The sequence below is a fragment of the Colias eurytheme genome, chromosome 25, assembly GCF_061535395.1.
Source record: "Colias eurytheme isolate Ceu_HAF_F1 chromosome 25, ilColEury1 Martin Lab GWU primary, whole genome shotgun sequence".
Classification (NCBI taxonomy): Eukaryota; Metazoa; Arthropoda; class Insecta; order Lepidoptera; family Pieridae; genus Colias; species Colias eurytheme.
In genome coordinates this window covers 5,752,038-5,767,652 of record NC_143004.1, presented here as the reverse complement: position 1 = coordinate 5,767,652, position 15,615 = coordinate 5,752,038, and the positions used below count along the sequence as shown (strand labels likewise).

At 34.5% G+C, this 15,615-nt stretch overlaps 1 protein-coding gene across 2 annotated transcripts in view; it reads left to right on the top strand.

Moving 5' to 3' along the window:
- Positions 1–11,732, top strand: part of Galphas (G protein alpha s subunit) — a 35,151-nt gene extending 23,419 nt beyond the window's left edge. For both annotated transcript variants that reach the window (XM_090116008.1, XM_090116007.1), the window contains exons 4-11: positions 1,851–2,012; positions 2,376–2,459; positions 2,926–3,059; positions 3,989–4,117; positions 4,807–4,986; positions 5,599–5,797; positions 6,521–6,669; positions 7,761–11,732. In XM_090116008.1, coding sequence (XP_089972134.1) covers positions 1,851–2,012; positions 2,376–2,459; positions 2,926–3,059; positions 3,989–4,117; positions 4,807–4,986; positions 5,599–5,797; positions 6,521–6,667 — 1,035 coding nt within the window. In that variant the 3' untranslated portion in view covers positions 6,668–6,669; positions 7,761–11,732. The remainder of the gene's footprint in view (positions 1–1,850; positions 2,013–2,375; positions 2,460–2,925; positions 3,060–3,988; positions 4,118–4,806; positions 4,987–5,598; positions 5,798–6,520; positions 6,670–7,760) is intronic.
- Positions 11,733–15,615: the final 3,883 nt, after the last annotated feature.

Here is a 15,615-nt window from a genome sequence, read left to right as displayed (position 1 = left end):
GAGGTCCGCCCCGGCTTCGCCCGTGGTACATATTTCGCTATAAAAGGTAGCCTATGTCCTTTCTCGGGTATCAAAATATCTCCATACCAAATTTCATGCAAATTGGTTCAGTAGTTTAGGCGTGATTGAGTAACAGACAGACAGACAGAGTTACTTTCGCATTTATAATATTAGTATGGATTATAAAGCTGAAGAGTTTCTAAGTCCGAATTGAAAAATTCTTTCGGTGTTAGATAGCCCATTTATCGAGGAAGGCTATATATATCATCACGCTAAGACCAACAGAAGCGGAGCCACACGGGTGAAACCGCGGGGTGCAGCTAGTTTTATATAAGAATACCCACCCTTACGATTCTCGTAAACACGCTTGCTTGTGTGTGTGTGCCATTTCGAACGTGTTGTATGAAGTTTCCCTACTGGTTATATCTGTATATTGTGCGCAAGATCTGAATTTTTATTTTTCTGCATTGGTATCCCGTAATTCATTAAACTCATCGTGGAGCCTTATTGTGTTGTTTCATTTTACTAATTTATTATAATTGTTAAACTTTTTGATGACAATAATTTGAGTTTTTAGTAGTATAGTAAAGTTTTGGAAGTACTTAGATGAATAAAGAAATAATAAAATTGAGCAATATGATTTTACGACCTTATATTTTCTTTTGTTCATTTCCATCTATAATAAAAATTAGATCCCATAATTGACAGATGCAATAATTAACTAAGCAATGAGCATCAATAGCCTCACATATTTTTGTTTTTCAAAAATATGACTTACTAGCTGCGCTCCGCGGTTTCACCCGCATTGCTCCGCTCCTGTTGGTCTTAGCGTAATGATATATAGCCTTCCTCGATAAATGGGCTATCTAACACCGAAAGAATTTTTCAAATTGGACCTGTAGTTTCTGAGATTAGCGCGTTCAAACAAACAAACTCTTCAGCTTTATAATATTATATATAGTATAGATGGGGCGGATGGATTATAGATTATAAATATAATTTGGAAAATCCAAAAGTGCACGCCTCATAATTTTTTTTTAATAAATATTTATTAATTATTATTTTTGTTTATTTAATAACAATTAAACCACATCGAATCAGACCCTGAAAAATGAAAGGGTTCTATTCCTGAGCATACTCAAGCGTAAGAGAAAAAAAAAGACTCGATTAGTAAAGTATTTCGGTCGCTATCGTGTAAACAAGAAAAAGGATCCGCACATACAGACACACGGACGTCCAAGACAGAACTTTTTTAAACTGTTTTTTAACTAGTTTAAATAACAAAAATGACATCAAAAATATCATGAACGTTAAAAATAGTGTTTTTTCTTAATATGTGTGTGTATGTATTATCTTACAAGTGCAATGTATGATACATAAAGACATTTTAAGTTTGAAAAATCAGATGTTTTGCGCGAAGTGACAGTAGTACCCACCTCAACGCTTCGCTTATGAGGCGTGCAATAATATATTCAATGATTTTCTCTAAGTACAAAAAGGTAATGTGATCTAGACGCATAATCTGCCAGACCGAGACAAATATTAAAAACACTTTTTTTCATCATCGGCCTATTTATTCAGTTTTGTTAACAATTTGATATTCTTTTTTTATCTCGTGTGAAGCTGCTAAGTTTCAATATACAAAATATTTTTTTAAGCTATTGCATAGCTTCTATCGCGGGCCTTGAGCGCGGGGACCGAATCCAGAAATTTAGTAACGAAAAACCTCACGCTCCCCACGGGGACGGGCGCGGAGGTGTGGCTTGAAGGCATAGCATGCAATAGCTTTACCGCGGCAGTCCCCGAGTGCCACACGTCTTTTTTTTAATTACGTTATAATCATCTTCCAGCTATACCGCGCCACGCACCGGCTGCTCTTGCTCGGCGCGGGCGAGTCGGGCAAGTCGACGATCGTGAAGCAAATGCGCATATTGCACGTCAACGGCTTCTCGGACAAGGAGCGGCGGGAGAAGATAGAGGACATCAAGAAGAATATTAGAGATGCTATACTTGTAAGTGAATACACTAGATTTCTGCCCGCGGATTCGCCCGCGTTTTAAAAAAAATCCCGCATAGTTACCGTTCCTATGGGTATTCCGGGATAAAAAGTTTTGCAACTATTTAGTGGTCGAAAAGGATAGACCATTTTCTCTTTGCTTTATATTATGATTTCAGAATATCTATCTTACTCCATCTGAAGTGTATGTTCATATTTCTAACCTATAAAATATACTGCATGAATTTAATTGATAAACAGTATCCTTTAAATTTTTCATAGACATAGTTTCGTAGTTATCTTAAAATGCTTGTTATGTATAAATCTCTATTGTAAAGGGGATAAACAAATTATAATATGATTTCATGTGTATTTTCAGACAATAACAGGTGCAATGAGCACCCTCACACCGCCCATACCACTCGAGAAACCTGAGAATAAAGCTAGAGTCGACTACATACAAGTATGTATCAAATAAATACCACATATAATATGAATTTGTAAAAAAAAATCTGACCAACTGACAAAATATGAAAAAAAAAATGGCGATCATTATTAACCTCATCCTCAAATTTTTCTTGTTATTTAGATAAAGATTCCTAGTAAACAGTAAATCTTGTATTGTGAATCGGGCGTCTATATTTAAAAATTTTATGCCTACGGTTTTGTCGTAAATTTTAGCATTATAAGCACTTATTTAATGTAAGAGTATCGTTTCCAATGTCAAATTATTACTATTACAGCATTAAAGCTTTCCTAACGCGTTTATTTGACTGCTATCACGCAGTACTATATCATTGGTCCTTCGAGTCGGATTTTATAAACAAATCAGTAAATAAATGAACATTTCTCAAGTATTTACTCGAGCATTGGTCCTTCGAGCCGGATTTCACGAATAATTCACTAAATAATTGACTCCCAAATTGCAGGATGTAGCATCCCAGCCCGACTTCGACTACCCGGCCGAGTTCTACGAGCACACGGAGGAGCTGTGGAAGGACCACGGCGTGCAGCGCACGTACGAGCGGAGCAACGAGTACCAGCTCATCGATTGTGCCAAGTAGTACGTATTGGGGTTAGATATATATGTATATATATAAAAAAAAAAATAAAAAAATAATAATTTATTTGCCAAAAGGTTATTAAAAATATATACAAATCACGACAGCGGACCCCACACTAGGCACAGCCTGTCTCGCGGGTACTTATATAACATTGGTACATTAGTCGTGGAAATATATTAAAAATTGATATTCTTCGACCTTGCTAACCAATTTTAGGCACTGTCTTTATTTACTCAATTTGTGGTTAAATGTATTAGAAAGATTATTATATGCTCTTTGTAACATGGCAAAGTTCAACTCGCAGATAAATTATTTGGGAAATTATTCCAACTCATCGATTGTGCCAAGTAAGTATTGTGGTTAGATATAATGGCGGGACATAGCTCCCAACCGCACTTCCGTCGCTTCTTTAGCTGTAGAAGGAAATTCTAGCTATAAATGGAAATTGTCATGGGAATGAAATGGCTTACAGCGGTAAAAAGTAACCTTTGCCACCCATTTATGGATACAAAAATCTGATCGCTCTATTGAGACGCCAAATAGTACGGGGTTTATATGTGTCAAATTAGACAAGGGTCGATAATAAATAATAAAACAATACAAAACGTTGGAGTGAAACTCGTGGGAAAAGCAAGAGATTATAAAATAAATTGAAAGGAATGATTTACGGGAGACCCGAGGTCGGATCAGAAAAAACTTTTAATCGAGAAATTTCTGTTAAAAAGGTATTTTTTTTTTTGTGACTTATTATTAAAAAATTAAAAATGTATACAATATGCAATATACAAAAACGAAAATTTACCAAGGTAATAAATTTCCTTTTTTTTTTCAACAATACCATACGCTACTCTGTACAACGTTCTACATAACTTACTACTCATATTATGTATAACCCGACCAAATGTAACCCACCCATCTCACCCCCCAGTTTCCTGGACAAGGTGCACATCATAAAGCAGCCGGACTACACGCCCACGGAGCAGGACATACTGCGCTGTCGTGTGCTCACGTCCGGCATATTTGAGACGCAGTTCGTCGTGGACAAAGTCAATTTCCAGTTAGTATTTTGTTTTTTTTGAAGTGAAAACTTCTTTAGCGGCGTTGGGTATAAAATCTTAAACTCGCGTCAGGACACGTGGCCTGATCGAAAAAGCGTAAGACGGATGTTTTTTTTTGACCTATTCCATGCGTAAGACTGATACCATTCCAAAATAACAAACATGCTGAACGACATGTAATCAAGTTTTCACTTCTGCCGGCACTCCCGGAGTGCAACCCGTCTTTTTTTTTTTAAATATATGTTTATTGTTTGGTATTGTTAAGTGTGGAGATAAAGTTATAATCTGTATAAGTTATTGTGTAAAAGATAAAACACTACCCAAAAAACATACCAGTTAAATAGTGACCGTTATGAAATGTTTAATAAACTCTTTTCCTTTACTAAAATTTCTGTTAAATATGAATAGTTGTCATGATATTTACTAAATGCGTTAATAATTTAATGGGTTAAATTTAAAGTTTTCAACTTAAGAGTCATAGAGGGTTGAAACAGTTTTATAAATTTATTTTCAGTCAATAATATTAATATAATATTTGTAATAATAGAAAAAATCGAACACAAAATTTTAGAAATTTTAGAATTATATATATTTTTCTATTAATTCAACATTCACATTTGAAACTAAATATAAAAATCAGTAGTAATTTTTTTCCTTACATTTTGTCATTAATTCTTAATAATTCCAGTATGTTCGACGTCGGCGGGCAACGGGACGAGCGCCGCAAGTGGATACAGTGTTTCAATGACGTCACAGCGATAATATTCGTCACCGCTTGCTCGTCATACAACATGGTGCTCCGGGAGGACCCCACGCAGAACCGGCTCAGGGAGTCGCTCGATCTGTTCAAGAGCATATGGAATAATCGGTAAGGAGGGGATAGAAAATAATAAAAAAATCGTTTAAAGTCAAAGTAAGTGAAATTATTAAAGTGAAACTTCTTGATCGGGGTTGTAAAAAAATTTAGTGTAACATTTTTTCTGTAAAGTTGCATGTAGTAAATTATTTTTTGAAAAATAAGGTCATAAAGAAGTTTCACTTCTTACGTGTGTACACTAGTATACACACACATTTTTTTTTTTCAATCTTGCATGGCCGACGAAAAAATTAAAAAAAATTGTGATTCAGTAATTTTAGACGTGTCGGATTATAGGGGGGCGACGGATAGGCCAGTGGCCGGTGTAACGCGGGTCTACTGTATTCAGAATTAAAATATGCGGGAAGAGGGGGTATGGCGCATCTACACATGAACGGCGGCGATGACTCCGGCATTTGCATCTTTTTCCTGCGGCACGCGCGGCTTTTAGTTGCCGGCGGCAGTTTGCTTGTGGCTTCTATATGGACTACGGAGTGTCAGCAGCCGGTAAAGCCGGCGACCTGCATTCAGCGGCAAGACGGTCTGAAACCCGGCGGCACGTGTGGATGCGCCAGTAGTCATAAATAAATGACTAATACTGATCAACTATGATGTTGCCGACAGATGGCTGCGCACGATATCCGTGATCCTGTTCCTGAACAAGCAGGACCTGCTCGCGGAGAAGGTGCTGGCCGGCAAGTCGCGGCTGGAGGAGTACTTCGCGGAGTTCGCGCGCTACCAGACCCCGCCCGACGCGGCGCCCGACCCGCGCGACCACGCCGACGTGGCGCGCGCCAAGTACTTCATACGGGACGAGTTCCTGGTGAGCGCACACACACACACACCCGCGCGACCACGCCGACGTGGCGCGCGCCAAGTACTTCATACGGGACGAGTTCCTGGTGAGCGCACACACACACACACCCGCGCGACCACGCCGACGTGGCGCGCGCCAAGTACTTCATACGGGACGAGTTCCTGGTGAGCGCACACACACACACACACACACTTACACAATTTTTTTATTTATTTAGCATTATTAAGAAAAACCCGCATAGTTCCCGTTCCTGTTTAATTTCCGGGATAAAACCTATTTTATGTGTTAATCCAAGTTGCGCTCTATGTGTGTGTCAAATTTCATTGTAATCGGCTCAGTAGTATTTCCGTAATAGAGTAACAAATATACTCACAAACTTTTGCAATTAAAAATTAGTAAAAAAAGACAAAGTTATCTAAGATCATCTTCATTAACCTATAAATATACCATATGTACTACGTAATAATCCACTGAAAACCTAATTACACAATAAAAAAAAATTGATTGTCTGTAAAGTCGGTTTACTGACGATAGTTGAACGTGACAACGTCCGATTGTGCTTCTTTGTCGCTCGTGCCGCGCTTTCGCTCGCACTTCAAGCCTCACATGGAACGCCTCAGAGAGAGGTAACGCCGCATGAGTCATGTTTTTTCGTGCGTGCAGCCGGCTCTATCGAATTATAAGACGTTGTCACGTCAATAATACTATAGAATTATATATCGTTCACAGCGTATAAGCACAGCGAGCGGCGAGGGCAAGCACTACTGCTACCCGCACTTCACGTGCGCGGTCGACACTGAGAACATCAAGCGCGTGTTCAACGACTGCCGCGACATCATACAGCGGATGCACCTGCGCCAGTACGAGCTGCTCTAACGGTGAGTGTACACAGACACACACACACACTCGTGCGTACGTTACACGCACGCACACACTCACGTTACACGCATTAGCATACGCACACGAGCGCACGTTCACACGCGTATGCGTACAACTACGCACGCACAAACATACACAAGGTGTTTGAACCCAAAAAATACAGATTAGCTTCATGAACTTTCATCATGCATTAAAAGACATGATCGAACAAAGATATGTTCTTATTTTTATTTTAGTAACATGAAAAATTGTTATTTTATTGTAGAGCCATTTTAATAGGCAACATTTGACAGTTCAACAAAATTCAACAACGTAACCTAGTAACCACGACATAGAATAACATGATATTTCGTTTTGTTAGAACTGCACATTTGTTTAACTTTTTTCAATTACGATTACATATTTATAATAATAATGACCGATAGAAGTAATTTTAGGATTTGATTTCACTGATAAACCATTCTAAACATAATTAACAATTTCTGATTTAAAGAACTGACGTCGCTACAATTTTGTGTCAATAAACCTTTTTTATTTTTAAATACCAGAGACGTTACTCTAAAAATCGAAATCTGACATCTAGAATCGAATGCATTGATTACTTGGGAATAAAAATTATCATAAATTATTGACATGTGTTTCAAGTTCGATTGACAAATGTTTCAAGTCCGTATCGATTAATTCACTTTAATCGATGTTTTTAAGCAGGTTACCACCCTATGAAGATAAAATTGATAGACGTCAAATGTTGCCTATTAAATTGGCTCTACTATAGTATGTCTATTTTCCGCGTTAGGTAGGTTATTTTTTTGTTTTCAAATCGGACCAGTAGTCAAAAAAAAAGAGCTTACTTGTCCATAAAAGGCCGGCAAAGCACCTGTAACACTTCTAAGTGTTACAGGTGTTTATGGGCGGTGGTGACCACTTAACATCAGGTGGCCCATCTGCTCCTTTGCTTGCTCTGATATAAAAAAAACAGTAGTCCCTGAGATTAGCGCGTTCAAACAATCAAACTCTTCAGCTTTATAATACTAGTATAGATAAAGACCTATTATCTACCTCATAATAATCAAATATAATATAATTCCAGTGAAAACCACGAGGGCACAACGCCGGCGCTGGCTTGACCCCGGCGGGCGACAATGTATGACACCAAACGAATACGACAGCAATATTTACATAATATACTACATCTATATGTGTAACGCTCCAATTTAAGTAACGTTATGTACATTAAGGCTCAACATACACTTCGTCGCGGTAAATTAGTTGCGAAGTCGCTGTGTGTACACAGCCTTATATCTCTTGCACATTATCCATCGACTGTAAGATTGAAAAAAAAAGTTTTTTTTTTCATTCGGAACCCTTTCTAGCGTACGAACGTATCAATAGTTCATTTGAAATTAGAACGTAATTTTTTTTTTTTGATAATGTGCAAAAGGTTCTTTTCGACCGCCGAGCGGCCAGTGTCACTGTGATTCTTCTTCTGTCGTTCGCATGGTGTTTCCGAACGTACAGCACGCTGGCAATCTGAATTTGTATAAAAAAAAATAATATGAATTTGTATTTAGAACTCGTTCTGATATCGGCTCGATTGTTGCGTGTGGCTGTATAACTGGATACCTTTGCCAAGTGACGTTTGTGACATGTCAAAAATTATTTGGCGGCAAAATTAAAAAAAAATCGATTTCATTTTATAGGTTAAGTCTATTTCTAATGTTTATGATTACGTGTCAGAAGTAAATAGGGTAGTTGCAATATTCAATATACATATAATATTTAGAGTATAGTTGTGCAGAATCGAGCCTGTATCTTAGCGTAGGGCAGCTATTAGAAAAAGTCATTTTATATTGAGGATCATACGTTTTTTCGGTTCACATTGAGGCTACACATAGTATTTTGTATAGAAGGCACAATTAGCTTTTACTAAACGTAGCAAATTACGCATTTCTTTTATTAATGCATATCACAGCGTACATGAAATATACTATTTATTGTTATTTTTAAACTGGCAACATTTTTTAATATGTTAGTAACTGCATTGTTTTTGCGTAAATTTTATTCGATTTTATATTATTATAATATATTGATTATTGATAATATTTTAATAGTAAAAGTAACTTCGATGTCGCCAGTTTAATTTTTTTCTGTCGTTGACTTTTGTAGAAAAATATACACAGAGTATATTATTGTTTACCTAGCACATGTTTTTTTACAAATGTTTAGATTTTTTTTTTTTGATTATGTACGTACAATAATAATAATTATTTTACGTTATTTTTATTTTCGAGGACTAATTGCAATAACAAATGTTTTCTGTATGTTTTCGCATAGTTTTTAAGTTTATTTTAATTATATTATTTTTGTTTAAGTTTACGTCTTCCATAATATGTATGATATTTTTTTGCGATTTTTTTTTATTATTTTCATTTTATTGGATGACTAGCGCACATTTTGGAAATAATTGTACTAAGCAAGAGCTTTGCTGCGTAGATTTAAATTAGTTTAAAGAGTTATTTAATATATGGAGCTTTTAATAATAATAAGGTCCAAAGATTTATTCGCCGGCCGTATGTAATGCGGTGTAATGAAAAAATTTTTATTTAGCAGTATTTTTTAATTATTTTTTTTCCGAAATCAGTCTATATTAAGGCAATCTTTAGCCCTAAGTACAAATGTAACTAACATTACGGTATAATTAATATTTACAATTATGATTTATTTATAAAATTGGTTTATGTACTTACAATTTGTTGAAATGCCTTTAAAATATATTATTTTTTTCGTTGTTATTTCAAAAATGATTAAAAATTTCTTTATTAAATTTCTTTGCATTCTCTTAATCATAACGGTTATTTGTACATTGAAATAAAATAAAATCAATGGTCCTTAATATAAGAGAGTCGATGCTGGCGAAATATGTGCCATAATGATGTCTTGATAGCGGAAACACCATACTAATAATGTTACCATATATAAAAACATCGTCTACAGATTATAAAAACTCAATCCTTCCTAGTACCTTGTAAATTAACAAATAACTATTTTGCTTTCTATTGAATAACATTTTGTCGTTATTTTTAATATATTTCATATTACGAGGATTGTATTTTTTTTTCTATCGTGTTAAGTTTTCTCTTTGTAAGTAGAAAAATATAGCGTATGTTTAATATAAAAGTATATATTATTTCACACATTTCGTGGTGCGTAGGGTCGTTCGAAATTATCATCACAAAATTTATATTTTTGACTTAAATTTCGATATAAGGAAAATTCCATTTGGTTTAATATTTTAAATTTCACCAGTCGGTAAGTATTCGGCCGTTTTAAAGATCTGCGTTTAACAAACGACCGGCTCTAACACCAAAAACATTATAGAGTTCATCTTGTAATTTATTAAAATGGCATCTTAAACTTATTGTATATGCAACTTAAAAAAAAAACTATTTCGTAGCTATTTTAAGTAAGTTAGTGTATCGCGATAAATCGAAAACAAATATGTGTAATGTAGACTGCTGGAGTGAGGTTTCTTTGTCCCTTGCAAGTCTACTGTCCACTAGTCGGGTGCAATTTATTGAAATGAGTTATTTTTTTTTCGAAAATATCACACTAGACTTTTCTGCATACAATTATGGCGAATCCGAATGTAGCAACACAGAAAACGGCTTTTTTTTAATCTATGTCACTAAGTTTTCTTGAAAAAAAAAACGAAAATAATTTTGACGTAACGTATAATACGCGAATCTCATGATGCCATGCCGGTTGCGCGCCAAAATTTGACGTTTGTTTTTCTTATTCTCTATGGTTACAAATAATTGATATTGCAACTGTTTAGTCTTCATTATAGAGTGCAATATTTTTTTTTTCATAATCATACTTTAATGGATTTTTGTCACAAGCTCGTCGCGGTATTGGTTAACTGTACATTTCTGTCCGATCCCTGCTACTACGTAAAATTTAAGTAAACGCAATAACAAGTGAGTCATGTAATATGTATAAAGTAGTATATAGCATATTTTCTATGTTTTTCGATATGTAGATGATATACTGCCAGTGTCGATGTCAAAGTTATTGAAAGTAATAAGGTGTAAAGTTAAGATGTTTCCAACGTGCGATCAGAACGTCTCTAAAACCTCATGCACACGAAAGGTCTTCGAATCGAAATGTTCTAAGCGAAAAGGACAAGCTACGCAAAACGTTGCAAACGGTGTGATCGAGCCTTTAGTGTGCACATAGACTAACGGAGGCTATAAAAAATCTCTTCAGAACGGGAACTTAGCGTAGACGTAATATTAAATTTAGTTTTGCGTGATCAACTCCTCGACTAGTAGTAATGTAACGTCCGTTGCCAATAACCAAATAGTATTGAACAATTCCTCCCTTTTTTAATATATCTTTCATAGTAGATAAGTGAATGTACTTGCGCACAATATGTTTGTGAGGGAAATGATTCAACTTTCGTTTGAATTCTAAAGTGCAGATATAGTCTGCAAAATATTTTTTGGTAATGTTTTATCTGTCGCAGACCAAAGTCGCGTCCCTTACTCGCTAATGTTTAAATAAATCGCATTTAATTACTGCTCATTGAATTCTTTTCATCGTAGTATGATGTGTTTTCACGACTATAATACGTTAATTTAATTTTCATTTTAGGGTATTTCATAATACTTGTAAAGCAACACTTTTAGAGTTTTGAATCAGCACATTTCATTGTACACTGACGGACTGCGGGTCATTGTGTATTTACTCTTAATACTTATGTTTAAATATATTCTGAAAAATCTATATTTTTAACTAATTTAATTTTTAAAATATACCTAATTAATAAAATTCCTAAAATTAAAAATAAAATTTTTAATATTTATGTGTATAGTAGTGTCTACTGCGAGGTGATCATTGAATAACAAACGCTTATAATTTTTATTGTTTCCAGAGAATCGCAAAGATTATATTATTTACTGTCCATGAAATTAATCTATAACTGATGTGTACACAAAAATCAGTATGTTTCAGGCATTTTGAATCCGACTTAATGTATGTAAAAATAAATGTTGTTTTAAAATTGTGATATTTTATTTATAACCTTTTATTAAGTGAACCCTTCCTTATTTGTAACTTTCACTACGACTTTTACTTTACATTAGAAAATGAAAAAATATTTATAACTAGCGGTTTTACCCGCAGTGCTCCACTCCTGTTGGTCTTAGCGTGATGATAGCCTTCCTCGATAAATGGGCTATCTAACACCGAAAGAATTTTTCTAATCGGTTATCGGACCAGTGGTTCCCGAGATTAGCGTGTTCAAACAAACAAACTCTTTAGTTTTATAATATTAAGTATAGCTACAGATATTTATATATATATATATATGAAGAAATGACTAGACTAGGCTAGACTTAGTTCTAAAATCTTCTAAAATACCTAATAGTAGAAAATTAATTTATTAAGATATGGATTGAGAAATGAGATGCAATAAATATGATAGAATATACACCATAGTTAATCTATACATTCATTTTCTCAATCACACAAAGTGCTAAAACTACTGAGCGGATATTGATCAATCGTAACAAGGTAAAATGAATGCCCTGTTGGCTAAAGAACACTATACTAGTAGTACTAATCATGTAATGAGTTCGGTAATATTTATGTTGATACGTTTTAATTTATAGCAAACACACCAGTGTGTCCCGTCGCACAGCTAGGTTTATTCACATTTCACAGCCCGCATCCATGGCAAGCGCGCTTGTCACCACGCACCGCGCCGGTGCAGAGAAACGGTTCTCCCAATGAGGTAACGTAAAGATGTCTCGACGTTACGAAGGGTTCGACTCCCTTTCAGAATAATCATAACTACTTTATTTTGATTCTAATAAGCTTAGCAAAACTTTTTTGATGTAAGGTTGGGTCGCCTAAGATCGGATGTGACATAAGATCGGATGCATGGAATAACTCGCAAACTAGGCAATATTCTCTACTGCTACCAACACTACTAGATCCGCCATTTTGTTCTGCCCCTCTCTTCACTCTGCGGCCGGCCAGCGACCAGACGGGACGTGTACACAGGTGATTCAGCAGAAAAGGTGTATTTTGTGGCGAAAATCGTCGATCCGATCTTACCTACAAAATTTTGATGGCTCATTGTGGAGAGTACTTTCATTGAAATAATGTAATTAATTATTTTGGGGCAGAATTAGCGAATCCTCTTTCCATCTGTATACTTTGATTACGCCTAGGACGTTCACAACCCAAGATCCGATCTTCCCTCCCAATGCCGAAGATCGGACCGAAGTTTAGCTCTTGACTGCGCCTTATGCAATAATGCGCAATAATTATTAACTATATATTTAACTATCCAATGACGCTATGGCTATCAGACCTTAGGTACATTTTCATTATTTAGTCCTAGAACACGGAGGATAAAAGTTTGAGAAACTTAATTAGGATGAGGAGGGAAGACCGGACTAAAAAAACGCAATAAAAAAAAAAAACTTCTTTGTCAAATTTTTTGAGGAATTTCCTGACTCAATCATTGATGCTCAATGTATGGACGTAAGTCCGGATGTTTTCCTAATGTTAACATTATTATTAAACGCATAGAAGTGAAGATACTACATAGTCCGATCTTCGGCCGAACTGTTATTTTCTTCACTATGGTAAGTCGAAAAAAGTCTGCTTTTTAGGCTCTAAATTTGCTTAGATAGATAGCATCTACGCAAACCAAAAAATTAGGGGTTAAACAATATTTTTTTGTCATCAATTTACAGTTGACCGCAACAGAAAAACGACATCGAATCATGAGAAATAAAATAAAAAATACAGTACGTATAAAATTTTCGGCATATGCGTCCGATCTTAGGCGACCCAACCTTAATACCACGTTTACATTTAGGCCAAAAGCTTGGTATACTTTTTTTTCGGTTTTATAGATTCAGCTCTTTTGCCAAGCAAGGCAGCACTGGCGCGTTTTGATACACGCTATAGTTAATTATGACGAATTCGCCTTTTGTAAAATATTTGTAAATTTTATTTGAATTACTGCTCTCAGTTGTGAGTACCGATTTGCATAGAGGTCTTAGTATAGAATAAGGGTAGCAATGGATTAAAACACAAGTTTTCAATCAAATATAGCTTTTATTAAACCAAATCGAACGAGCACACGTATGTGAAATATAACAAAATGCAGGGCAGTTACAAAGACTTGTCACAACAATCATAAAATAAATATTATTTACAGTTCTATGGCATAGGTAGGTACAAATATCTTTGGACTCGCCCTTACGTTATCTATTAAAACTGTAAAATGTACGTACGGAGGTAAAAATAACATGAAAAAAATGCGGAGCCACAAAAATTTGCACTGCCTTTAATGACGTCACACATCTACGAGAAATACGGACAAAAACACATAAAAACAAATCTTATCAACTATAGAGGAGCTTCTAATTAATGCCAAGAGTGACTAAGTACTAAGTACAAGTACGAGAGAAATAAGCGTATTCAGTATGTTTATTACATAAAGCGCGTCACACACGGTGAAGATACTATAATATTTTATGTTAACATTATCTAATATAAAATATTACAGTATCTTAAGGTATTCGGTATCAGCGTTCTGACGCTTCAGCGTCAAGAAGAAATGCGTAGAATACGCTTCAGCGTCAGAACGCTGATACCGAATACCTTAAGATACTGTAATATTTTATATTAGAGAATCTTAACATAAAATATTATAGTATCTTCACCGTGTGTGACGCGCTTAATACATTACTACTATTCAATTAACTGTTTAAATCTTATTTTTGTATTTTTTCGAGTTTTAGCATAATTATTGTGATGTTACATAATCTCTTAAACAAGACACCAGTAGTTTCAAGGTGTCTCTGCATTTTTAAAGATAAGAAAATGATGAGTGAGAAATTAATTTAAAAAATTTAACAAAATTATTTTTTTTTCATCTTCCTAGTGAAAGTTTTAGATCTGTGTTCTGAGTTGAAAATAATATTCTTTATTTATTAATATATGATAATGAAATGAATTGGGACAAATTAGCCCTATTACTTGAATTATTAAAATATTTTGTATAGCTATAGAAATAGCATTAGTTTAAAAAAAGCCTTGACTATGACTGACTTGGGGACTAAATTATAAGAACACTAACCTTTTCATCATTTAGATAAATTCTTTAGAGCAAGACAGCTATATCTGCGTGTCAAATATAATGATTAGAAAGAGACACAAATAAGGCTATTTTAATTTGCTTGAGAAATGTTACAATAAACATTTATATTTAAAATGGTTATTCAGTACAAACTAAACAACATTTTTGGAGTAATGACTTTGTTTTTTGTTTCTGTGTCAATATATTAAAACTTATTAACTAAAAATTATAAACAAATCTCATGTAACAAATGCAATGAAATGGCAAACTTAGAAGCTAAGTTATCAAGTTAAAACTTACATAATTCGACTTTAACTTAAGTCTAGAATGAGGCACAGTTCACTCTTATAAATAAAATTGGCACAATTATTTTTACTTTTAAAAATTACAAGACTAAAATGTTTCGAAAAATTGGCCCCATTATTGCATCACAATTATCTTAAAATACAGCAGTATAAATAAATGTAAAATTAAAATAAAACGTAAAATTCATAAAAATAAGTAGAAAACATTATCTGCCATTAAAATCCATGCAAAATTGTACATAATATAAAAACTAAAAACTGTTGAACTCAAAATTTCTTATATTAAGAATAAAAATTAAAATGAAAAGGCAATATACAGGCCAAAAAAAAATATAAACTAAAAAATCTCATGCCTTAATAATGTAGCTTATACCTAAATTAAGTATGAATAGGTAAAAAAAATATCATAGCAATGTTAAAAGTTGCTAAAAAGAACATTAAAAACTAATATTCTAAGGAATGTCTAAATTTAAAACATT